At 43.8% G+C, this 26,985-nt stretch overlaps 1 protein-coding gene across 2 annotated transcripts in view; it reads right to left on the bottom strand.

Annotated features, from left to right (window-relative positions):
- Positions 1-26,247, bottom strand: part of SYN3 (synapsin III) — a 191,048-nt gene extending 164,801 nt beyond the window's left edge. Inside the window, exons 1-3 of one of the 2 annotated variants that reach the window (XM_030263117.4) lie at positions 26,104-26,234; positions 22,760-22,834; positions 5,004-5,503 (exon numbers count right to left, since the gene is read on the bottom strand). In XM_030263117.4, coding sequence (XP_030118977.4) covers positions 5,004-5,320 — 317 coding nt within the window. In that variant the 5' untranslated portion in view covers positions 5,321-5,503; positions 22,760-22,834; positions 26,104-26,234. Of the gene's footprint in view, positions 1-5,003; positions 5,504-22,759; positions 22,835-26,103 lie in introns of both variants that reach the window. The other variant, XM_030263118.4, reaches the window with a different exon arrangement.
- Between the last annotated feature and the right edge of the window lie 738 nt (positions 26,248-26,985).

Raw genomic sequence — 26,985 nt, 5'->3', positions numbered from 1 at the left:
CCTATATTCGGTAAACAAAGCTAAACAATGAAAATATAAGGGCTTTTTAACCAGATTTGTGAAAATGCGAATTTTAGGTATAATTTTTTTCAAATTATTGCTACATTGTTGCACAGAACTTGTGAAAGAGTAAAAGCTCATCACTGTGTAAAAAAACTTATTCATAATAATTGATTGTCAGTGACCACCATGTTAGGTGATTTGGTACTTTCTTATCAGGAAATATAGACAAAAGTTTGCATTTTTACCAGCAAATTCCTAAGTTCAAGCTCAAACTCCAAAACTTCTCATTATGTTTAAATGAGTTAGGTACAGGAATATTCCTCTTAATGGGAGCCTTAGTATATCATCTTCAGCCTACTGAAAGCATGAAATGACTCATGACACTAATTGAATATTTTTAAAAGGAAATCCTTGTAAAAAGTCCCAGTATTTAGGAATTTCCATGTTACCAAAATTCAGTATTTGACTGTTATTATTCACAATCAAATTTTTAGGCAAATGGCATATTTAGGGCTCAATGTTTTTATGTTTCAGAAGTAAAAATAATTTTCTTTTTAAAAGAAGTTGATTATTTCCTTTGACCAGTCTAAAACAGTAATCCTGTCAAATCAGTCCATAATTAGACTTGAATCATAACATGACTGTTATACAAAGAACCATTTCAAATGTTCTAAGAGGATTTAATTCAGTGCTAATCACAGTTTCTCTCTTCCTTGATCTTAAAATTTTTGGAGACAGTATATTTAGGCAGATTTGGCTACAAATTAAAGAGGAGATAAAACAATGCGATTTTTATACCCTCTGTGACTTATTTTTTTGGTGAAGTATTTCACAATACTCATGTATATAATGCTCACAATACTCAACTGCTACACACAGGGTACTTGTATTTTGGGCAAGGCAGAAAACACAGCAATGTGAGCTCTGGAAACAGCCTGAAATGTGGACAAAACACACCAATGGCTTTGGAAAGCCACATGAGCTGTTTCACAAATGTAACATAGATATCCAGCAAATGCAAAAAACCAACTCTGTTATGCTGTCTGGTCCAGAAGGCAATGCTTTTAGCATGTGTGGCTAATAGGAGCCTTAGCTGTGCTTGATCACTTCCCCCATAAGCTGTTTAAACATGAGGCATTAGGCTGGAAAGCTGAGCACTTTCACAGAGGATGGGGGTTAATAATTCACAATGCAAAATCCTGTTTGATCTGCTGAGGAATTCAATCCAGCTAGAGCATAATTTTGTTTAATAGCATGGTGGGCGAGGAGGTTGCCAGAGGTGGGATGCTTCCCTCCTTGCTGAGGTCAGGCTGCTGGAGCTGGCCCATGTGCCAGCACCTGGAGTTCTGCTGTCTCCCTTCCTCGTGGTCTGCTCCCTTTTGCTGTGCATTTAGCACACACACGTGTATTCATGTCTGGGCTCCATTGTCTCTGGCAGCTGCTGTAGGTGAGTTGTGGATGAGTTTCTGGAAGTCTCCCAAGGCACAGATACTCCCAGCCCACCAGAAGGAGCTTCATTCTTCAGGTGGAGGCTCCCCAGCTGAGGAATGTGCCAATAATGAGAGAAGAGAAGCCAAGCTTTTCCCTGGTGTGTCGATGTACAGGTACACTCACTGCTGGGCTGAGGGCTGCCTGTCAAAGCCAAGAGCACAAGGGAGCTGTATAGGTAGGATTTTCCCCTCGTGCACATCCCACACATGGCAATTCACTGCATGCTTCCTTGCGATGTTTAGAGCTGCGTCTTTGAGGAGAATGGAAAATTTGTCAAAATGTTGCTACTTTAACAGAAAGCTGGGTGAGTTCCCTTGTTGTTAATAGAATGTACCTTTCTTTTACTGCTGCTAATGCAGAAAGCAGCTGATCATATTTTGTGGGACTCACATTGTTTTTATAGTACTTCGCCTCTGGAATAAACCAGAGCATATTGCATGTCAAGAACGGCACAGATTTTGTGGTGGAAGACAGGCCATGGATTCCCATGGATGCTCTTTCTTTCCTTCAGACCTCTGAGAGACATTGAGTGCTGTACTGTGGCATCAGAGACATAGTAGCTCCTCAAAAATAGAAAGGATTTTCATTTGTCACTTGAAAGTGCATTCAGCATGCACTTGCCTATTTGGATTGTTAAAGCCTTTCATCAAGCACTTGTGCAACACCTCATCCTAACCCACAACTGCAGTCTTTTGCTGTAATACAAACAGTGATGATAAATTAATGTCTGGCTTGGCAATATTACTACAGTCTCCAATTCTGAGAAAGTGTTTTCATTTAGAGAAGAGAAATCAAATGGCAGATTTCACTGTCTCTCACTCTTCCTGTCCGTGAACAAGCTGGTCCTTGTTGTAAACCCTGTGTAACTCGCTTTGGTGGAGGAGGCACTGTGGAAGCCCCTCACCCTTGAAATAAGGGCAGCACAACAGTAGTTATTTCTTGTGGATTTCTTTAGTTGGCTATTTCAAAAGAAGAAGGAAAGAGTTTCTTGAAAACCAAGTACAAAGGTTCCACAAGTAGAAAGGCCAGAGCAGACAGAGGTGAAATGCATTACAAACATGATGCTCTTTCCAAACCCAGCATCACCAGCACAGAAGCAACAATGTGCTGTTGTTCACCTTCCAAAGTCTGGCACTGTTTCTGCACATGATGCAGAGGGGATAGTCAGAATCCCTGGAAAATCAGCTTCGTCAGCTGGGCTCTCACAAGGCAAACACTGCTTCCTGAGACTGCTCAGCCTGAACTCACATAACACCCTGGCTGAGGCTAAGAAGGTGACTGGCATTGCTCAGAAGTACCTTACCAAAAATAAACATCCATGGAGCCATGGAGCCACTGCTCTTCAGTGCTGAGTTTCCTGGAGATACAAAAATCAACCAGGAGGAAGCACTCGTGATCCACTGGAATGGTTGCATTGCTATTCTCTCTCAGAAAGGACCAGCCTTTAAGCTGGGGAAGTTTCCAGGCGTGTATATTTTTGTCCATGCTACAAAGAGCCATGGCCAGCAAGGGTTAGTAATAGTCTTTCCTCGTTTTTCATGTCATACATACATCAGGGTATGACCATGAATTCATACACTAATTTTATTCACTGTCCTCACAGCCTTAGAGAAAATAAAGGCAGGGAGCTTTTGCAAGGAGCATTTGATATCTGCAAACTTGTGGGTTGAGTCAGAGAGCTGGGGTAAGTGAAAGGGATATCCCATCATTCCTAGAAATGTCTAAGTTAGAGGCAGCAGAGGGATAGCCAAGACAGCAGGGTGTGAGGAGTGCTTAGAGGAGTGAGGAGAGCATGGGTAGCCTTGCTTAAAGAAAGGTATATTTCCTTTTTATATATCCCAGCTGCTGCTCCCACAGCAAGCTCAGCTCACAGCCCACAAAGTCTGCATGAGAGAACAGCAGCTGGGAGATATAAAGGCAGAGATTTAAATGAAGTGTGTGTATTTTAAAACATGAAAACACTGCAGCAGGGTCCAACCCCTCCTTGTCTTTTGCCCTGCACTGGCTACCCCAGCACCATTAATCTCAAGGAAAAACTAGATTGGCCTTTGAGCTAGGGCTTTCCTCTCTGATTACAGTGTTTGGGCTGCACAGCGCCGGCTAAACTCCAGATGCTGGAGCATCAAAAGCACGCCCATTCCCAGACGGAGGATGCCGTGTTAAGGGACTGCCACCTGGCAGCATCTCCAAGGAACTGCAAAAACACTTCGCAGAGACAGAGGTTAGCGAGCACCAGCCTGCAGGAGACTCGGAGAGCGCCCAGGAAAGAGAGATCAGGTCTGGTTGAGCCAGACTGGTGTTGCTGACTGACGGAGCTGGTGTGGAGGAGCTGCTGCTGTGATGAAAAGCACTAGGGCAGGGAAACATTAATGGTGACAACCTTATCAGGGACTTCCCCACTCACTTAAGAAGTTGTTCTTCCTTTGAGAAAAATCCCACTGTTTTCCCTCTCTCACTCCAAGTTGGCTGAAGATGCCTGGACTAGCTGTACTCAGTCATGGGCTCTTTTAAGGTAAGAATTAAGCATCTGGAAAGGTAGGTCTCACTTTGTCCCTACTCTTCTAGTTAAACAGAGAAGACCAAAGGTAACTACTGTACTGAAGAGCGGTGTGGGATGAATAGAAAAATTAAATAATCTCTCTTGATAAAGACCCAATAACCCAATTTCTTTCATTTTGAAGTCTCTTTGCTTCTTTTGTCTTGCACCAAGCTGGAAGATGAAACAAGAGCATCTTCTCAACACATTCTCTGGATATTTCCCCCAGATATGACTCTCAGACAGGTTGCCTAAATCTTTCTAAACCTTTTCTAATGCTTTAAAAAGGAGCATACAAAAGGCAGTAAGTAATTTCTGTAACATTTCAAAAGACTTCAGTTGGGAGCACTTTGGAACGTTTGTTGTGTTACCCAATATCATAGGAAACAAACTTCCAAACTTTTGTTTGTAAAGAGACCTGCATGAACAAGACAAATTTGAGGCTTATCTTAGCCTGAGATCCTTTTGCCAATAGTTGTTGCTATGCTTAGCAGGTGAAGGGCCCTTGACAAGTAGTACGAAGTTTGGTTATATTTACATAATTCATATATAAATTTGCATACAGAGAAAAGCTCAAGAGAGATGGAGACTGGAGAGATTGAGTCACTTCTAATTTTTAGAGTCATCACAGTGGATTAAGGTGCTGAATGAATCATTAGCACACCTTCAGCTGCGACCTCGTAGGTTCATTGCTAGCTATGACATCTTAGCTAAGCCTGCTTAGCCAAGAACGCCCCATGTATATTCATATATTAAGGCTATGAGGAAGTTGGTCAATGAATACCAAATGAACATTTATTACCAAGAAAGTTATGAAAAATCCTGCTCTACCTTTCACACAGGCTGTCTGACAGGCACCAACAGTGGGCCAGGGCTGGTTTCCCAGATGTGAAAGCATCTGTGCACCCCCTGCAGATTATCTGTGATTCCCTGAGCATTAGAGCTGAATTACGGGGGATCAAGGATAACTTACCAGTCCGTGTGTGCGTCGTCGATCACCAGGAGGATCTTGGGTTTCTGTGCCACGGGGGGCGCGGGGCCGGCCGAGTGGTCCATCAGCCCCGCGGCCGCCTGCGTGGTTTGCTTCATGGCGCTGGAGATGGAGCTGAAGATGCTGCTGCCGGTAGAGGAAGAGTGCGAGGGCTGGGGTGGCTGCAGGTGCTTTCTCTCCGTGGCAGGAGAAACCGGGGAGCTCGTGGAGCTGTCGGGGCGCTGCAAGTCCATCATGTAGCCATTGGGCAGGTTCGCCACGAAGCTACTGTCTGAGAGACGCCGCCGGAGGAAATTCATCGTTGCAGTGCTGTGGGGAAACTTCCTCAGCAAGAGCAAGGCTGAACAGTGCTGTTAGCAGTCCTGGAGGATGTCTCTGTGTCAGTGTGGGTACCTCCTTCAAGTCCAGGCAGGCAGGCTTTACCCCTTCAAATTGTGCTGGAGATCTATGCCTAATTTTGTCAGCTAAATTTTCCTTCTCTCCTGTGGGAAGAGAATCAAAGAAATATATGTGAGATAGATACTGTGAGAATGAGTTAAGTAACCCCCTTTTGGTCTCTTAGACAGGTTCTTTAATCAACAAGAGAAGAAAGGACTGCTGGTTGCTATGCAGTATTCCACATTGCTACAGTCAAACAATTAGGACAAAATATGTGCCACCATTCTCATCCCCACACATTTTCTGGTCAGTAGAGACCAGCCTGCACTAGCTTATCTTCTATCACTGTGGAGAAAGAAAAAATTACTCTGAGAAATGTTAATTTTAAAATTAGAGGCATCTTATTTCTGGTATCTTGTGTGTTGAAAATTACAGAATAACCAGCAAATAATCCAAATGGATACAAAGTTGTATCATCTTTGGTAGGCTTTGAGCAAGGTTCTGCAAGTAAGGAATAAATGTCTGAAATCCAAATAGTGTGTAAACAACAAATAGCAAAACCAAAAAATTCCCATATGCATTTTGATCAAGTTCAGTGACAGAAATGACACTTTTCTGCCCTTCCTCCTCTCTGTACTGACTCTGAGCCAGGTCCTCGCTGGTGGTGAGTTGGTACTAGCAGGCTATCTGAATTTTAGAAATTCACTTGTAGGAATTTTGCACATACTCAAAACTAGAAACTTGGCTGTCTAATCTTCACAAAGTTTTTCTCTCTCTCATTGGTGTTTTTGGTTTGTTTTGTTTTAATGAGAATTTATTCTGCTCATCTCTTCAAGTGAGAAAACAAACATGGTAAAATAAAAGTATTTTACTCTTCTCCTTTGATTATGATGACTTTGTTTTTACTCAGAGTACTAAGTATTTCAGCAATTAATTAATCTCACAGTTAAAAAAAAAAAAAATCACCTCTAGGTACACCCCAGAAGACAGACTTCCACAGAAATTTCCCGAGAAATTTTATCTGCTAAGATAGCCTTTGAGTCTTGGTTGGTGAGATTTAGGGGAAAACCAAAAGAAAATTTTTACTGATAAAATATACGTTTTTCAAGAAATACAAATATTGCAGCAACAAAAATGAGTGTTATCCCATACATCAAATGAGATGAGTCTCATGCATCCGTGGTATCATTGTTTAAATTATGCCTTACCCCCCTCAAGTCTCTTTGAATGACCCCCTGCAAATACTGGAGCTGCTTGCCTGCACCTGCTTTGGTCTCCCTTACTGCTCACCCTCTTGTCCCAAACTCTGATTGCCTCCTGATGGCAGAAAATTGTCTTTTCCCAGTTGTCCAAGGGAACTAACTAATTGTGAATCTCCCTCCTGGAGCTGTAGGTGAGAGCTCATGGAGCAACCAAACAGCTTTCTTAAAATAATCTCTCATTGATTTTCAGCTATAGAGATTTAAAAATCTTTACTGGCAAAGGAGTCAGACCTGTCCATGTGTGTATCTCTTGTAGCCCCCAAACCCTTAGAGAGGCTCAGATGAGCCTACTGGAACTAAGCAAGCTACAAAGAGCCCCTTGGCACATCCCCAAATCTCATAGTCCATCACCACCCCGGCTCTGCAGGCATAGGATCCACTTGGAGCAGAGGGCTCCCTCCTGGAGCTGCTGACACTGGCTCACTATAATAATTTTTATTTTGATTTCTAAGCCCTGGCAGTGCAAGTCCTCTGACTTTGCTGGAGCCTGGAGTCTTTTCCCAGGGAATGGCTCAGGAAATCTTTAATGACTTCCTGCCACATTCACAGTCGATAATGTATCTCGGGTATTGTGCTGACTTCCCGCCTGGTCCCGGTGCACCCGGTGACTGCACAACATCAGCAGACACACACCGGGGAGCACTTCAGTAGCACTGCCTACAGTTGTTCCAAAAAGCAGGTAATGGAGAGTACCCATGAATTGTGAGCCAGCTACTCACCCCATAAATTCACCCACACGATACTTGTCCTGCTGCAGGAATGGTGAGTGCCAGAACTGAGCCATCCACTGTTACCTGTCCAGGATGGCCTGGGTGGAACAAAGGCTTTGGGGGATTTATACACCACAGACTGGGTAAAAATATGTTGTGCTGTCCTCTGCTCAGGAACCTGTCTTTTCTGCTTGCATATCATGAATAAGAAAAATCCCTTCCCTTGACTGACAATCTATTTAGGAGTTGGTGCAGTCCTGGTTAAAGAGGAGCACCCCAGAGATCTGCCTGCTGTCAGAAGGGCTCCAGATAAGTGTCCCATTACTGGGTACAGCTATTAGGCATGCTCTCTTGTAGGGCCTTGGTGTTAACTGGCAAGACATGGGGCATACTTTTGATACTGGTCTTGGGAGAAGCACCTGCAGCAGAAATTTCCTGCTCTTTGCATGACCTGTACATCACAGAGCTGTTGGTTCCTGCCATGGCAGCTCTCAGCCACGGGAGGGAACCTGTCCTCAGCCATACAGGCTGGACAGGGCTCTTGTCACAAGCCAGTATCCTTGGGACAGAGCCTATAAAAACTTGCATTACTGTGAAGGTGCTTCTTCCCCTCTACCAGGTGTTTGCACAGCTGTTTCTTCCCTTGAGAGGTTTGCACTCTCCAAATGAACATGGGTAACTTGCAAAGCATCAGCAAGTAAATAAATGGGCAAATGTCTCTGCTGGGCCCTGCAGTGAGGGAAGAACAGCATAGAGGTTTATGACCTAGGGTATCCCAAGGTTGGGTCAGGCCAGAGTATTCCGTGAGGTGCATGGAAGGCACACAGTTTTCCTCTGCAACAGAGCTTCCCAAATTGTGCCCAGTGCTCACGCCAAACAATTTATCGTACTCAGAGCAAGGCCATGACCACTCTCCTCCTGGACCCTTTTAAACAGGAATATTTGCAGTGATCTGTCATTTTTTTTTCCAGCGGGGTTTCATAGTGGGAGTTGTTGCCCAGAAGATGCAAGGAGCTGGCAAAATTGTCTTGTCTAGAGAGTTTGGGACCTCGTACTTAGTCTGGCCTTTCCCTCTGCGGGTTGGCACAAACTCCACTATCTGCTAAGACTGGATTGCATGTTGTTGGCTTGGGGAGGAAGGAGAGGAAACCTAAGGACTGATGTCACAGGGAAATCTCCCTCTAGGAAAGCACACAGAGGTTAAAGTCAATGGATGTCACTGCTGCAGCAGAGAGCAACACCTGTTTTCACTCTGGGGGTTCCTCAGGAGCCTCAACTTTGGGCACCTCAGAGTGATGGTTGTCCTCTCATTACATACATTTTTCTAATGATCTGGCTAATGTAATTAGAAAAGATTTTATCTTTTTTTTTTTTTTTTTTTTTTTGGCTTCACTGTATCAATTTGTCAATTGCCATTAGTGCCACCTCAGAGATCTTCTCTGCAATGGGAGCAGTGCAAACTGCCAGAAGCTTTTCTGCCAGCAGTTTACACTGCTTTGATTGATGGAAAACCTCATAGTCTGCTTTTGCATCACTCACACTTACTGTTATTTAACTTTCAGAAGTAGGTGTTTTCATACAGGTACAGGCTGAGTAGGTTAGGACCTGTTTTTTCTACTGCTTGAAACTCTGTGGACTTCCTGAGGGCTCAGCCTGTCAGGCCAAATCTGGCTCTCTAGCTCTTATGCAGCACAGCATCCACCCTGTGCATGCACATATCTTACCCTGGCAAATGAGCAGGGCTGCAATTTTAACAAATGCAGGAGCCTACACCTCCATCAGAAGCAAGACAGATCTGCTGAGTGGATTTTTGTCACTCCAGAGCCACAGGCAGGAGAGCTGCTGGCTCTGCACCATCAAGTCATATGTTCCCTATGTACACCAGTCTTCCTATGGCTCACACGGAGACACATCCCCTACTTAATGCTGTGCCAGGCACAAACTTGCTGCAGGAAGGGAGCTCCCTGCACAGCTGGAAATACAGCCCATGGGCTGCTTCCAGACCAAGAAACAGCTCCTGTGGAGTTCCTCAAGTTGTAAGACAAGCAGCTGCTTCTCACCAAGCAGGAGTCATCTGCTGCTGAGTGAAACAGCTGCTCCTGAAAACTGGCTGGGAAAACAGCATCTGGGCCATGGAGCTGCAGGCTGGGGATCTGGTCTGAGCTGCAGGGTGAGGAAATAATAACTGAGGCACAGGAGAATGAGTGAGTCCTGAGGAAAGAGAGCAGGGAAGAGAGATGGGGAGAGGAGGAGGAGGCACAAGCAGAAAGGGAGGAAGCAAGCAGGAATAGGCTTAACCAGCAGACAATGCAGGAGCACACAGAAGTCCCAACAATGTGAGCACCATCAGGGAATCAAAAGGGAACAATGTGAGCAGCTAGAGGAGGCAAGAAGAAGGTCAGTTAGAGCTGACCTTGAAAACGACAGCCAAGAGGTTGGCACTGTCTGCTGCTTACTAACAGCTAAACTTCCCGGCTGATATTTTTGGAAGAGCAAGGGAGGATATACAATATACTCAGCACATTGGCAGCAGCCACGCACCTACCTGCTTTCTTTCAAGGATATACTCCATGGAGACGCAAGTTATCTCAGAAAACCTGTTGACATGTGTTAGAACACAAGAACAGAATGTTCACTTAAACCTCTTGTTGGGTTATTTTCTGATGAGCAGTAGTGTCTGGAGGGAGCCCAGCTCAGCTGGCTGATAGCTGTTACTCACGCTTAGATTTCCCCTGAGCTTATCTCATGCTGTCAGGTAATGAACTGACACAACCACACCAACCTGCATCTGATTACTGCTCTTGACAGAGCAACGCTGGGGGCAGCAGGATGGAAAAACACTGTGGAGGAATTATCCTCCCACCTGAGCATTAGGGACTGCACTCTTCTTTCTGCCCCGTGGTGGGTGGGAAGGTGAGGGGATGCTCCTCACCTGGCAGCAATCATTGACTTTCACCCCTCAAATCCATTTTGCAGATCATCTTCAGCATACATTCAAGTCTTAATACATTCCCATGGATCCCTTTCTGCCTTCAGGCATACTGACATTACGTGGGAGTCAACCTCTGTGGAGGGACAGCATTGTTAGGAAACTCAAAATCCAGCTGGATGCCTTTCCACACATAGTATATTTTTTAAAACTGTATTTTCCACATTTTTTAGTATATTTCAAAAAGAGGAAAGCAAGAGGTTATTTATTTTTATCAAGCTTTCAGTGTTTTACCCTGAATGGTTTCAGCAACCCAAGCTTGGCATAACTTGGCCTTTCTTAGGAAGAACTGAAAGCACAATAAAAGAAATTGTTCTAAAATTAACTAGCATTTTTGTTGGATTTTTATTTCATTTGCCACAGTCCTGGGTTCAAGAGGTTCACATGTATAAACATTTCTTGGTATTTTTCAGCAACAGCTGAAACTCTGTAAATCAGGCAATTACAACAGTATGAGTAAGAAAAAGGAAAGGAAAAGGATACACCACCAAATACTCCACATTTTGTAAACCTGAAACACATACAAAATGCATAAGAGTTGGAAAGACTATGCCAGCCCAAAGAACAGAGGCAAGCAGAGTTTCCATGTTGGTTTTCAGTGTGCAGAGAGCTTTCCCAAACACCAGCTACAGAATACAGCTCTAATGTAGATGCTGGTTTAAATTTTCCAGAGCATGTAAAACTACAGCACAAATTCCAGTGACACCAGCAGAGCCATATGGTGTCTTTTGAGGCAGTTGCAAGAAGTCAGGAGCCTGCAGCTGGAGGGGATGGCAGGGCAGGGGAGCAGAAAGAGCTATCAGGACAATAATCCCACTCGGAGCCCAAGTCTCCTGCTACGTGTTAGACAGCAGCTCACCAGAATCAGAGAATGGCCTGGGCTGGAAGGGATCCTAAAGATCATCTAGTTCCACCCATCCTTCTGTGGATTTCCACAAGAAATCAGTCTCTTGTGCATCGATTTCTCTGCTCAAACAGAGATTGTCAGAGATGGCAGGATGTCTCTCTGTCAGAAGTGAATCACTTCACAATGTTCAACATGCTTCACTAAGCCACAGAAGCATATAAAGGTGCAATGATTCCATTGTCTTATTGCTGTATTCCTGTAGATCTCAAAAAAAAAAAAAATGCTCTCTGCCTGCTTGGGTGGGTATTTAACTGGAAGTCTAGGTTTCACAAATCTTATCTGTATTTTTCTCTTGCAAAGCTGCCAGAGCAGTTTCATGGTAAGGGGGCTGCCTTATCTCCTGAAGATAGTGGGGGGTATGCATATCAAACCAAGTGCAAATGGGACCATATCCCAAAAGCTATACCCTCTTTTGCACAGCAAATGTGTAAATCTGCTTCCTCTTTTGCCTATTATTTCATAATGGCAAGTGAGGAAAAGAAGATGGGGGAAAAACAATCTGAAGTGAAAAAATGCCTCTGTCAGATCACCAGACTTTCAAGTAGATTGCAAAGGAAGATGACTAAAGCCATGAACAATAGTGAAAAATTTTCTAGCAAAAATAAATCTGAATATTATGATAATACTCTTTGGCTTTAATATCCCCCAAGAACAAATTACAACGTGCTACTTCTTGGAAACAATATATTATTTCATCATTTTAGTCTCACTTTGGAAATCATGTTGGCACCTAATGGTTGCAGTGTTGTCTCAGTGGTAATATCCTCTTGTCAATGAGCTTATGGAGGCCTTTTGTGGCCTGTCTGTTCAACATCAATAATTGCTTATCAGCAAAGCCAGACCCAGCACAACTGGAGCAAGCAGTGTGTCTAATCCTTGAATGCCACAGAGTCATCTCCATCTCAAAGTCAGTTGAGTTTGCATCCTGGCTGAATTTCTTATTTCCCAGGAGTGCTGTGGTCATTCCTACCCCAAGCAATAGTGACACTAATGCTTCCATTAAGGCTGAAAGTTACACACATGCCAAAGTGGCTCCTTATGGTGATAGTAAAGGAAAGCAGGAGACAGTGCTACAAACCAGAGAACTTGCAGAGATAAATGCTCTGTATATTAAGTGGATGAAATTGTAAGAAGGAAGTAAGCAGGGCTTGAAAGGCCCCGTCTTTTCCCTTCCCAATCTTGGATCTGATGCAGTTCATGTTGTGTGTTGTGAGACATGCTTCAAGTTTCCTGCAGCAACTGTGCAAGTCCTCATTTCATGGTGATAAGAGTGAAAGTGGCACCAGACACGCCATTAATAGAGCAGGGATTTCCTTCAGCTGAGAGGCGTGCTGCTTTGAAGAGTGCTGATCTGAATAAAATCAAGAAGCTGGGTGTATTTAATATGTAGGGCCTGTCAATATGCATTAGGGCTCATGCAGATAAGAGATGCCTCAGGGACTGACAACTCACAGGGTCTCAAAGGAAACTGCAGCAGCTTGTCCAGTGCTAATGGGGCTCATGTCTTGATTGTGATCACTTCCTCATTACTGTGCCATTTTCTTTCTACTCTATTTCAGTTCTGCCACAATAGACTGCTTATTCAAAATGCTTGGAAACAAAATATTTCATTACCATAAAGTGAAGTAGATATGTTGTAGGGAAAAATGTGCTATAGGCTGTGAAACTGGAAGAAACAATTAACTAAGAGATAATTATTAGATAATTATTAGTTAACTGATAGTGATAAGAAGGATTTTCTATTTAGAGCACAAATTTTATTACTTTTGATATGTTTATAAGACAAAAATCTATTGCATATTTCCAAATAAAAATCTTCAAACACAACTTCATAATTCTTGCATCTATGCTTCTAATTCATTTTAAGCTGCCAAAAACTCAATTTCTTTCCCAAATTTTCTATGCTTCTAGGGGTTAAAAAGTCTTCCTTCAAACATTTGAAGTCCTCCAAACTATCTGCAGTACAAACATACTCCATCTAAGCTTTTTTGCCATTTCCATCGACCTTATTTCTTCCCCTTGCATCATTCCAGGCACTAGGATATTCCAGTTTCCCAGATTTTCCCCATATGGCAAGGAAACCCTTATCAGATACTTGAGATTTACTTCACCTGATGATGTGAACAGCAGATACCTGGAGAAATCAACCCTGTAATTTGCCTTTGTGTAGCTCATTTGCTTTCTAACCATATGTGCCCATATCTTGCAGCAATACAAAGACAGCCAAGAACTGGAGCATGCTTACTGATTTATTTTGATGATGGAAGAGAAAGTGGATGTTTTATTGCATTCTGGGCAAGATTTGTGACAGAACGGTAAGACAGCTTGATGTCAATTCTTTCATGTGATGTAGAAGTGATGGGAGATTGACTGGCTGGACTATTCCTGCCAAAGAGACAGAGAAAATGAGGATTGGTAGACCTTCAACTGGAGCACTGCAGTGGTTGTTTCAAGCTCTGTGACAGCAACCCAAACCATGCTGAGCATTTGTGGGAGATATTTTTCTTCACTTTTTTTTTATCTTTAGTATTGATCACATGGAGTAACATGAAAAGATGTGTGGGTTTGTGGAACATGTCCCTTTTGCTCCCACCATGTACCCACACACTTCTCACCTCAACAAGGGGACATTCCTCTATCCCAGAGCTGGACTGAGCACCCCAGCATTCGTGATGTTCCAGTGCCTGTTTCCTGTTACAATCTCAAAACCATGCATAAGATCCTACTCTAGAATGGCTGTAGGTTGGAGAGATGCAAGCCAAACATATTTGTGGTACCACCAGGAGCTTCTGCAGGACAGTCAGGGGGTAGGTGTTTAGCTCCCTTAAAAGAAAGAATCTGGACAGATCTGAAGGTTTACATGAATTCATAAATTTATATTGTCTCTGCAGGGACACTGTGTTGATAAAGAGTTGCATCAGCAGAGGTGCACTTCTAAGATTAGAAAATAGCTTTTAAAAAGCTTTTGATAAATTTTACCACTACCTTATTTCACTAACTCTCTTTTATCTGATTGTCTTCTCTCCCAGTTCCTGCCTGATCTCCTATCCAGTCTTTGTACTCATGCTGGATGGTGTAGGAGCCATCCACAATTGGCTCCAAACACCAGATACTGTGTTTAGACAAAAAGCATCAGAACATACAATACATGAGCGTAGGCACTGGATTAGATTCTGGACCCAGACAAAGTTCTGAGAGATCAGGCTAGTGGGCTGCACCCAGAGATGGAAATAAAGTACAAGGTGATTTTAACAGACTTCTACTATCAGCTTAGGGAAAGGTCACACAGTATCAGTGCCTTGGTTTCCCATTTAAGAAGACAAACTTGATTTTGCAGAGATCTTGCAAGGGTCAGCTCATACACCTCCATGCTGCACCTCTGAGCCAAGCACAGGCAGCTTCGAGAATTCTGCTTCCCCTGCTGATCAATATCTGAATTACAAAGCCTTACAAGAGTGGCCAGACTTATTTAAGAAACCAACCACCAAACCTTTCAAGACCTGGAGAGTATATAGCCACCATGAGTGGGGGAAAGAACGAAAAAGCTTTCTTGGAGGAAAAAAGCGTCACTTAGGCCATTTTGTAACAGGGAACACAAAGGATGAATCTGCACAGCTATTTTAGGTTCTCCTTCTGTGCTTTGAGAAGTTCTGTCTCAAGGAAAGGAGAGAAGGAAGGGGAAGAGGGGAAGACAAGCACGTAGCAGCTCAGCAGCTGGACAGCCCCGGCAGGCGCTGTGAGAGGAACTCAAGCCACAGGCACTGATGTGAGCTCTTGCTGGGTGCACACACAGGTATGGTGTGAATTACTGCTCACAGAGAGCAAGAGCATTGCAGCAGGCAGAACAGAAGTGGGGACATCCTGCAAACCTCACAGAGAAGTTATCTGAGAGCCACTCTGGAGCCTCCCTTTCCACATCTGTGTCCTGACTAGCAGGACAGGTAAGCAGTTACTACTTGTGTACAATTGTACAATGACAGAAGCAGCATTGCAAAGTATTCGTATTCCTCTCTGGGGCAATCTGCATTTTTCAGAGCTAAGTAGTGCTGTCCCACCTGACTGAAGCTTACACACAAAAGCCGCTTTTACTCTGGATATTCATTACAAAACAAAAAGATGTGCCCAAGAGTAGATTGCAGTATCACCTGAAGAATCCAAACCAAAATCCAAAGAGTTCTGAGTAACAGCTGGAAAGTTGCCTTGCTCTGCTAGGTTTATTTCCAGCTCTTGCCCAGAATGCCTGTGCCCTCAGGATTATTAAGGCCAGAAAGTTTGAAATTTTCTGGTCACCTGTGAACAAATGCCTCTCTTTGCTATCACTATGGAAGCATGGAACTGGTTAAAAAACCAAACCAAAACAAAACACAAACTCAGAGTGTAGCTTCCTAGCTTCAAGGTTTCCATGGCTGGCATAGATGGCCAGGTGTTAAATAAAGCAGGCTGAGGAAATGTTTATTCCCTGCAGCTTTTGCAGAGGCACTTACCCTGGCCTCCTCCTGTTCAAGTGATGAGCCAAAATCTGCCTGTGCTTACACTTGCATATCCAGTGTTTGCCAAAGGTTTGACCTGAAGGGCAGAGATGATATTCCTGCATGTTGCAGTACAGCAGTCAGTTCACTAAAACACACAAAACATTGTGCTTTGTTTCAAGACTGCACACACACAAGAAAACCAATTTTTGGGTTTTTGTGGATCAAAAGACGTGTTCCTTTCTTTGTTTTTTCTAAAGCACTTTAAGCAAGTCACTAACTGTATAAATATAGCATTGAAAGGTTAAATTGGGTCACAGTTTAGAGAGACTGAGCTCTGCAGTAATACAAATACAGATTGCAGAAGTGTTCAATAATATACAATGTAAGTACAGCAACTTTTTAAAATTAAATCTACCTGAAAAACATATTACAAAATCACAGAATCACAAGGTTGGAAGAGACCTTCAAGATCTCTGAGTCCAACCTGTTCCCTGACACCTCAACTGAACAATGGCACTGTGTGCCGCATCCAGTCTTTTTAAAAACACATCCAGGGATGGTGACTCCACCACCTCCCTGGGCAGACCATTCCAGTACTTTATCACTCTTTCCGTGAAAATCTTTTTCCTAATATACAACCTATATTTCCCCTGATGCAGCTTGAGACTGTGACCTCTGGTTCTGTCAGTGCTGCCTGGAGAAAGAGACCACCCCCCACCTGACTACATCCACCTTTCAGAAAGTTGTAGAGAGTGATAAGGTCATCTCTGAGTCTTCTTTTCTCCAGGCTAAACAACCCCAGCTCCCTCAGCTGTTCCTCACAGGGTTTGTGTTCCAAGCCCCTCACCAGCCTCATTGCCTCCTCTGGATGTGCTCAAGCATCTCAATGTCCTTCCCAAAGTGAGGGGCCCAGAGCTGGACACAGCACTCAAGGTGTGGTCTGACCAGTGCCAAGTACAGGGGAAGAGTGACTTCCCTGCTCCTGCTGGCCACAGTGTTCCTGATACAGGCCAGGATGCCCTTGGCCTTCTTGGCCACCAGGGCACACTGCTGGCTCATGTTCAGCTGGCTGTCACCAGCACCCCCAGGTCCCTTTCCACCTGGGCTCTGTCCAGCCACATCGTCCCCAGCCTGTAATGCTGCAGGGGTTATTGTGGCCAAAATGCAGGACTCAGTTGTTCATCTTGTTAGACTATGCCCATCCATCCAGCCATTCCAGGTCTCTCTGCAGAGCCCTCCTACCTTCCAACAGATTGGCACAAGCTCCCAGCTTAATGTCATCTGCAAATTTACTAATGAAAGACTCAACACCCTCATCCATATCATCAGTAAAGGTATTGAACAGAACTGGCCCCAGCACAGAGCCCTGAGGGACACCACTGGTGACTGTCCCCAGCTGGATGCAGCACTGCTCACCAGCACTCTCTGGGCTCGGCCATCCAGCCAGTTCCTAGCCCAGCAAAGAGTGCTCCTGTCCAAGCCATGGGCTGCCAGCTTTTCCAGGAGTGTGCTGTGGGAGACAGTGTCAAAGGCCTTGCTGAAGTCCAAATAGACAACATCTACAGCCTTTCCTGCATCCACCAGGCAGGTGACCTCTTCGTAAAAGGAGATCAGGTTGGTCAAACACAACCTCCCTCTCTGAAACCCGTGCTGGCTGGGTTCTGATACCTTGGCCATCCTGTAGATGCTGCATGATGACACCCGGTATAAATTGCTCCATTATCTTGCAAAGTACTAAGGTCAGGCTGACTGGTCTACAATTACTAGGATCCTCCTTCCCACCCTTTTTGTGAATGGGCATCACATTGGCCAGCTTCCAGTCATCTGGAACCTCACCAGTGAGCCAGGACTGCTGGTAAATGATGGAGAGCGGCTTTGCAAGCTCATCTGCCTGCTCCCTCATCACCCTGGGATGGATCCCTTCTGATCCCATTGATTTATGAATATCCAAGCATCTCAGAAGTTCTCTGACTGCCTCCTCTTGGATAATGGGGGGACCATTCTTCTTCCTGGCACTATCAACCAACCCAGGAGGACACTTGTCCTGGGGACAAGCCATCTTCCCACTAAAGACTGAGGCAAAGAAGATGTTACTTGTTAACATGGAAGGATATACAGAGTTCCCAGTTCAAATGAGTACAGCTAATGTCACTGGAGTCCAGTTTCAGAGCTGATTACTGCAAAAACTGTTGTTGATGCCCAGAAGATGATAATGTGTAAGAAATTAGTGTATGGATAATCTTTTATAAATAAGCCAGATTAGATGCAAGGAGTTTTGTCCCCTTTTTTATTTACTTCAGTGCAAAAACAGTAACCAAACATGTCCCAGTGATGGGATTACAAAATCTGTTATTGTCACCGAACTTCATCAAAGTATTGAGTCACCTTTACATGTTGGTGGCAGGCCCTGCACATCCACATGGATTTTCCTAAGAGCTGCACGAGTGATCCTGGTTAAATCACTTCATACTGGAACACAAATGTAAAACCAGGACAAGAAAGGGCCATATTGTGAGCAAAAATAATGTACAAAGCACGATAACAAATATATAGAAGTCCTTCACTATCATCAGCTTAATCACTTGCTCTTGTCTCGCTTCAGCTCTCCATCATTAGTATCTCATTTCTGAAAGAGGATAATTGCTTTGGATCTCTTCAATTACCACTAAAGCACTGCAGAGCACTTGTAAAAATCAAATGAATTTGAAGACTAGGATCATTGAGCTTGTCCTCCCACTAGTGCAGTTTGTGTAGTTTCTCCCATCTCCTCCCATCACGAGCTTATAATTTCTGATTGAAAAAACAACTCCAAGGCTAATTTGTAAATACTCACCATCTGGTCCAAACCAGTCCAGTAGCTAAGCCGTAGTCCCTGCAGCAAGAGCAAAGGAATACCTCCCTGAAAGCCTGAGTGAAGAAAAAAGTGTTTTCTCCTGACTTCAGCAAGGATTGCGTGACCATATGATGCCCCAGTGCAAAGACACTTCCTTAAGCATCCCAGGAGAGCTCAGATGTTCATGCTGTAAACCAGAAGCTCTCTCCTGGGCAGCTGTATCTTGAGCAGCAGCTGCTGACAGTGCAGGGCTAGGCAGTGCCCTGGCAGCAGTCTTACCTGAGCTGATTTTTTTATTTGTTGAAAATTGAATAAAATATATTGCCACGCGATGCAGGAGATGGCAGCTGGTTTGTTATTTATTGCAGATGATTATTGAATAGGGCCCTGAGCAACCTGACCTAGTGTAAGGAGTCCCTGTCTGTGGTGGTGGGGGTTGGAATTAGATGATCTTTAACGTCTCTTTTAACAAAGACATTTTATGATTCTATTCTTATTTCACCTCCCCTATCAGCTGCTACCCCTGACTATACCACAAAACAGGCAGGTGCTGTGCTCTCCTTAAATAATCAGAGTTTTTCTTACCTGCCCATTGCCTTTGTTGCCCTATCACTAAGCATGAAAACATGCACTTAGGAACTAAAGAGTCTATTCATTCTTCACCACCTACTCTGTTCTTGGAAAATATACTGGTCTTACAGCATTGTGTGAGGTAATCAGCTATTGCTTCTATTAGCAGAACAGGGCATAGAGAAAAACTGTAGCAATGCTACTTATTTAACGGGAAACTATCTCAGAAACCAGAAAGTCAATTCTTTCCCTTCTAGCTCAAGCAAAATTCTCATCAACTTCTAAGGGCTTCTCTCTGAAATGTAAAATCTTTGGAAGTTAGAAATGACCCCTCTCTCATCCTGATGATGGTGGAAGGCAGGTGGACTTGCACAGCTGGCATGATTTTTGCAAGAGATATCAGCTGTGACTTTGCAAGGTCTGAGTTTGCCCTGGGTGACTAAAGGCACTGTCCTGCTCTGAGGGTCACGCCTGAGGAGGAGACAGTCTGACCATGGGGCTCAGCAGAAGAAAGAGGTGGCACTTTCCTTCAAGAAATAAGCATGACATGTAAAGCCAGAGGCCTGTGAACTGTGACCAAGAGTCAGAGACATCAAAGACTCTTCCCTGGAAAAGCCTGCCTGCACATTAATAGGAATTGTCAGCTCCAGCTCTTGACAGGCACCATCCTCTCGCATGCCTTGTGTTTCTCAGTAGCTGGTGCCTTGAATGGCCTCAAGAAACTCTCATATGTGAAACTGCCCCTGTGGGGAACAGCGTGGGAAGCCTGGACTAGAAAGGCTCTGCTGAATTATTAAGGTTGCCCAGAGTGAACCAAGGTAACCTTCATGTGGATTCCTGTCAGCCTCTTTCAGTTTTATTATAAAGCAGCAACCCCCTACCTCGCCTACTCCTCTCTCTCCTGCTAAAAGAAACTTCACAAGACTGCTGAAGTAAGAAAGTCTGCCCAAAAGATTAACTAAATACACACAAGCCTATTTTAGATAGAAGCATCAAGCTAAATACAACAGCCTTGAGCTGCTGGAGGGAGAGCAGTGTTTCATCCAACCCCTCTTGCCAAAGTGCAATCAATGCTTTAGTGAACATACAGGGAAATGCAGGCACTAAGTATCATCTTTAATCAGTAAATCAAAAAACTTTTGGGCTAAAAAAAGAATAAATGTTTCCTAGCTTGTCACATAATTTGGTTTTGTCAAGCCCACTTCAGAAAACAGCCACGCACCAAGTGTGTTTCCCTGCCCACACACTGTGTCCACAGCCCCTGGCAGCTGCCAGTGATGGGCACAGTGCATCAGAAGTGTGTGTGGTGGCTCAGGGACAGAAACACAGGGTACCATCACCTCTGGCACCATGGGGTCATTCTTTACCCCAAATTTCCATTTTATTTTTCACTGCTGTATAGCAGTGTCTATAAAAAATTGCACTGTGCTGGTAAGTTCATTGTGAAAACTCCTGATTTTCCTTCTCCAAATACAGAAGATCCAAATACAATACAATACAGAAGATCCAAGAAGGATCTGTATTTTCTAGCATCATCCTCTGGCGTTTATCAGTTTGCTCTGCAGAGTCAGGAAAAAGTATTTCTGCAGCCAAGAATGTATTTGATATGTTCCTGGGCTGCAATGCACTACAGGGCTCTTCAGCCCTACTCTAAACCAGTGAAGTACAGTTAGAAGTGGGGGAGAAAGATGATGACATAAAAGAGACGTTCATTATATTTTACAAAAGAAGACAACCACATAGGGCCAGAATACCCTAAATTAAAAATAATGCGCTTCATCTAAAAAAGGAGTGTTACTATATTTCAAATGACAGATTTTAAGGGTCTGAATCATCTTGGAGCTGACTGTTCTGCTGCTATTGGTTTTGCTTTTCTAATAGCTCTATGTAAATATCCTTGTGTTTGCTTATAAACTTAATTTAGTGCTGGTGAAAGCCTACCAGTCCTTCTAGATTAAAAATATTTTGCATTGGCTACATAAAAGATATGATGTAAGCATTTCTGGCTGTTTTTTTTTCCCAGCAGGCTTGGAAGTCCTGAATTGCAGAGGTGTGAGGCTTTTCTCCATTCACTTAGATGGGAATCAGTAAACTCCTTATGTGTCTCCAAGTAATCTGAGTGGCTTTAGCTGTGGCTTTTATGAGCAACTGGTCAATTAGTACCTTTTCTTGAACGGTTTTGTGGTTTTAAAGGGCTAGAATCAGCAAGTTAAAATACTACTTCCTTCTTGTGCCATTGTCAACTAAATGTAGCATTAAATTGTAAATTAAAACATAGGGCTCAAAGTAGCATACTTTTTAAACTGAAGGGACCTCAGCAAACAGCCATTTCAAACCATGAAGAGCTGGCTGAAGACACTGTTTGTCATCTTTTAAAAGGAGTTGCTATGTGTATGTTTGCTCCTGTGTATAAAAAACAAAGAAGCCAATGCCTTTTTTTTTTTTTTTTTTTTCCCAGCTAAAGTATACAGGGAAGGAGTGCTGGCTCTGGATCATGCTGAGAGCAGGAAATAAATCAGCCAAAACCCATAAAGCTTGGCAGAAACCAAAATTTCCTTCTTCCAAAAAAAAAGGCACACCCTTCTCTGTTGCTTTGTCCAGCTTTACACATGGCTCTTCAGTCCTACCTTCGTCCTACCTTTCTCCTTCTTTTAACACAGACTCTGATTTATTTTTCAGACACACAGGAATATAATGCTGTTTGCCTTCTTCAGGTTGGAGTAGGATACAACACAGCAGCTCTCTGTCTTGTTCATATCCCAGTCTGATAGTTCAGAGCAAAATTTAATGTGCTTTTAAAAACGACTGTAGTTACTCTCTCAAAGTGATATGAAGGGGATACTCCTAGTTTCAGGAAATCTAGAAAAAGGGTCTTTCCTATTCCATCCAATTCACTTCCCCCCTTGCCCCCCACTCCATGCCAATCCTCCACAGACTATCCTGGGAAGCAGACAATCTTTTCTTCCCCTTCCTGTCACTCTGATGGCAATTCAGCCCTTTGCAGTGGAGGGCTGCCACCAGGACAAAAGATTATTCTCACCCAAAGGCCACACAATGGACTCTTCCTCCTACTTTTCCAAGGACATGTCATTAGTTTTTCTCACTTTTATGAGTAGGTCTAAACTACAAGTACATGCTCTAGGCCAACTTTCTTGTGGCCAGTATAATCTGCTAAGGGCAGCAGAGCCAAACTGCACCCTTGCTTTAGCATTTGATCTGCCCAGACAAAGTAGAATTATTCCTCATTAAACAGACAAGAGATGAACGTCTGGAATCTGATAGCCATTAATACAGACATTGTTAGTTCTGCATAATCACTTCATTTTCCTTGATAACTGTATTATAAATAGATATGATACTGGACCGGTAAGTGACCTGCTACAGTTGCTAATCAAATCTCTGTTATTTGTAGGCATTTAAAAAAGCTCTTTGACATTTTCAAATCTCTAGATGAGGTAGGAGAATACCACAACAAATCATGAAGAATGGGAAAAGTGAAGAATTATCCAGAATGGAGAGGGAGCATGGCTTCCCCGCTGCTTAAACAGAAAGGAAACCATTTTATCCCATAAATAAAAGGCCAGACTAGAAATTGGAAGATTTCCATTTGGTCTTACCAAGTCTGTTTGAAAACTTATGGACCAGGTCTTTGTACACCTCTGAGGATGCAAATCAGCCAAAATCACAGAGGCCTGAAGTGAGAAGAACAGCAGTGGAGTGAGCAAGAGGGAGGGATCCATGTGGCAGAACAGTGACGGTGTTTGACACAAAATGCTCTTACAACAGCTCTGAAAATGCCCTGGGTGGTTTGTCTGACATTTCATGTTACATGTTTCACCTACCAACAGATTGACAAATCAAGCTGCTTCAACTTTATTAGCTATTAATTGTATTTGGGCCAGGACAGTTCTTCGTAATGCCCACCTGGGAATTCTAGACTTATTTACTCAGATAGTAAAGAGACAGGAAGGGGATTTTTAGCCTAAAAGAATTAAATATCCTAGAGTATTTACTACAAAACTTGACATTTTGTTGTATTTCCAGACCAACTAAAAATTGATCCTACACCCCAACAGACTGAGCAGAACCCTCTGAGAGGAGAACACCACAATGCAACACTCTAGTTGTTTAAGAAACAAACTCACTTCTTTTTTTCATTTGTCTTTGTAATGAGGATAATACTGCTTTTTCTTGTTGGAAAGCACAATGTAAATGACATAAATCAAGTAGTTAACATGAAAATAATTAAAGCAAAAATCCTTGTGGCAGCGTAGCTGTGAAAGTTAAGGGGCATTATGGTTCAATCCTCTGATGCAGAATTTGCAATACTGCAAATCCCATAAGAACACTTGCTCACACATCCCATGGCACCACCCCCTCATCCCCCCTAAAAAACCCAAGAAAAAAGTGGTACCCTTTCTGGGGGAGGAAGGATGATGTGGCGAATGCAGTGGCTGGTTTGTTCTAATTAGCGTTAACACCAACGAGGAGCACAAGTTTCGCATCCCATCACACCTCTCCTTACTAGAGTACATAACCTCTTAACCTCCACCCAAGAAAATGATATCATTGCATGAATTAATCATCTGAGCAATTAATGGCAGAAAAGCAACCTCAGGTTTCCAGCACAGTGTCTGGCACCAGTGAATTGGCAATGACGTCAGCTTCCCTGGGAATACGCTGGCATTTTGCCCGTTCCTGAGCCTCCCTGTTGACTCTGAGGGCAGAAGCAAACAATGCAGGCACCCAGCCGGCAGTAACTGCTGCAACCAGCACCAGGCTGCTGCTGCTGCAGCGTCACAGGGATGCTTCTCCTGCCAAATCCCTGCGGGCATCTCCCAGGAAAGGTGCACTTCCCAAAACTTGCAAGAGCAGAGGACTTCTTCTGGTGAGCAGAGAGAGACTCTCCAGGAGCAATGAGTATCTGCCCACTCTTTAGTAGGGAGAACCTCCTGCTCTGCACCTGGGAGCTGTGCAGTCTTTTGTAGTGTGTGAATAAGCAAGTTGTTCGACTATTCCTTTGTTTCTGGGGCAAAGGGAAAGAATTTTAGTATACTGGGGAGTTTATTCTCAAATGGCCATGACTGGTTTTTTCATTTCTTCACTCACTCTGCTGCTGCCTCTGAAAGCTAGAGTCAAACACAACTATGACCATATGCCCTGTGTTAGATCCATTTTTTAGTCAGCTATTCCAGGTGAGATAGTGAGAGACAGTCTCTATCCTATGAGAATCTGCAATATTTCCTTTTTTCCATCACCAAATACAGATACCCTCTGTAAGGTGGAACCTTTTCATATTTTTACCAAGTGAGTATTCCTTTGGTGTCACTTGGGGTGCATGCACAAGCTGTGAGACAGAGGGGATCAGACTCAGCCCACCACTCGGAGGAGCACAACCCAGAGAGTCCAGGAGCTGTCATGGGCAGAGTGTAGACAAGAGCAAGAAGGTGCTTTCTGATGGGGATATCAGTCATTTTCTAAACCTTCAGGCCACGTGAGAACGAGTAGAGGGAAGCTGACCCCTGATGTAAGAAATTTGGCGTCAGGAAAGAAGGACAACCTATTTGGGCAAAAGGGTTTGGCTAATCCAAGATATGCCATTCTGTTACTTTTCCCTATGGGGTTTTCTTGCCTTACTTCTCTTTTTGGAAGCAGCTTCTGGCCGCTGCTTTCTGAGCAAGCAGAAAAAGCATATCCCTTCCACACACACCATAAGAATGAGTTTCCAACAGAGATGAGATATCCACAGGTGAGCAACATCTTTGTCTCAGCAACACTTTCCTCTGGATCCCAGCTTGAAAAGAATGAGGTGGTGGACCCCTATGAGAAGCAGCTAAAAATTTTAGTGCCTTAGAGTGAGCTGTGACCCCTGCTTCAGTTAGTGACCAGAATAAGCTTACCCCAAATTCAGGACAGCCTTGTCTTACATGCTTGCAAAGATGTAAGCTGAAGAAGTAGGATTATAACATCATCACTGCAAACGACACTCACTGTCTGCACGGCTTAATGCCACTTGCCACGTTTGTAATCCATCTTCCCCCACCTGCCCTGTCTGTTCAGCCGTCACTTGTTATCAGAGCAAAGGCAGTGAAACAAAAGGAATGGCAGAAGCTAATTTGCTTGATGTGGTCCTTTTCTTCCAGACGATGTCAATTTATGGGCTCTAACCTGATCCTCAGAGATGCTCATATTTGCATCATTAGAAGGGAAATAACAAATCTGTGGAAGCAACTCAATAAGCTACCACTTCAGCAGCAGGCACAGCAGGCAGGGTGGTTTGAGCTCCAGTTTCCCCAGCCAGTCACATTACCTGTCCTGATTCCCAGCCCTTCTCCCCTTTGCTTTCCAGGTCTAGCCAGCTCAGCAGATAGGATTAATACACTTCTGTACTCACTTGCATTCTCCATGTTAGAGAATCTGATTACACAGATTGCCTGCATTTTATCTCCACCTGCGACACCTAATGCTCCAGTCTGATCTCCTCTTTCCCATTTTAACATCTGACTGCAGATCCAGTGCATACACGGACAGATGCACACACACTTGCTCTGTTTTGTTTGCAAACAGCTCACTAAGAGCCTCGAGGTTTTCATTTTCAATCAAACCAGAAAGCACTACTGTTTTCCCCACTCTGTCCATGAGGTAATTCCTCCCTTTGGACTCCCCTCGTTACATTTATACTGCACAGGCTCCATGCGCTGCTGCTGGATCCACACAAACCACAGGAATATCTGCACAGACGCACTCAGTGAACATTCAGCATTACAGAGCCCTGCAGCACGTATAAAGACAAAGGCACAGGCTACATGCACTGAGCAAGTGCCACCACATGCATTCCTGCTCCCTCCAAACCCTGCAGGAAAACATTGCCTGCAGAGTGCTTTCCTATGAATAAAACCGGCCTTTCAGCACAGGGTCAGTACATGATTCAGGCAAATCCCATTTCCACCCGCTCCCTTACCTTTCCTGTCCTTAATCTGCTAATCCAGGGGCTCTGCACCGATTCCTTTTCCCTCCTGCACACAAACTGCCAGTCTGTCCTGCTTCACATTCACAGCACACCAGCAGGATTCACCGTCATCCCATTCTGCCGGATCCTTATCGCCCTATTGGCCAATGCCAGACAGTAAATTCAATTAGGCTCCTCCTTATAACTATATTATCACAGGAACAGGAATGAATAATTTAGTAAAACAACAAGGGTGTGCAGGCTCTAGTGTCACAGACTTCACCCCCACTGTCAAGCTTTTATCAGAGAGGCGGGCAAAAAAACCCCAGAGTTCGTTTGTCACTCCTGAAAAGGAGACCTTAGCTTACTCACTTGTATTTCCCATTCAACCCCTCTTTCCCTCCTCCCCCTAAGCCATGGCATTCCCATTTTATTGTTGCACCTCCATTCTCAGCCCACAATACAGTATTTCCCTTGTGGAGGGTCATTACCATCTCAGTGGATGCAGAGATTTCTGTCCAAAGTGACACCACAGCATATCAAGCACTTTGCCTCTTCCCTGAATGGAATATGTGAGAAAAGAATTAAACTGTTCTGGAGAAGGGAGTGACAAGACAAACAGATCACAGGGAAAAGAGAGAGTCTGCCTTGTGTCACAGTATCCTCTGTAAAGCAACTGTGCTGTCATCCCATCAGTTCAGACATCCAGAGGATGCAAGTACATGGTTCCTGAGAGAGAAAGGTTTACAGATGTACTGCCCAGGGACTGTGATTTCACATGCCTGCCGTGGGAGTTTGAATCCCCACATTAAAAAAAAACACACCAAAGTGGCACTTTTCCCCCAAACCAAATGACTGAAATGTTCTGTTTTGGCACTTTTTTTTTTCCTGACC

The sequence above is a fragment of the Taeniopygia guttata genome, chromosome 1A, assembly GCF_048771995.1.
Source record: "Taeniopygia guttata chromosome 1A, bTaeGut7.mat, whole genome shotgun sequence".
Taxonomy (NCBI): Eukaryota; Metazoa; Chordata; class Aves; order Passeriformes; family Estrildidae; genus Taeniopygia; species Taeniopygia guttata.
This window is presented reverse-complemented; position numbering and strand designations above follow the sequence as displayed.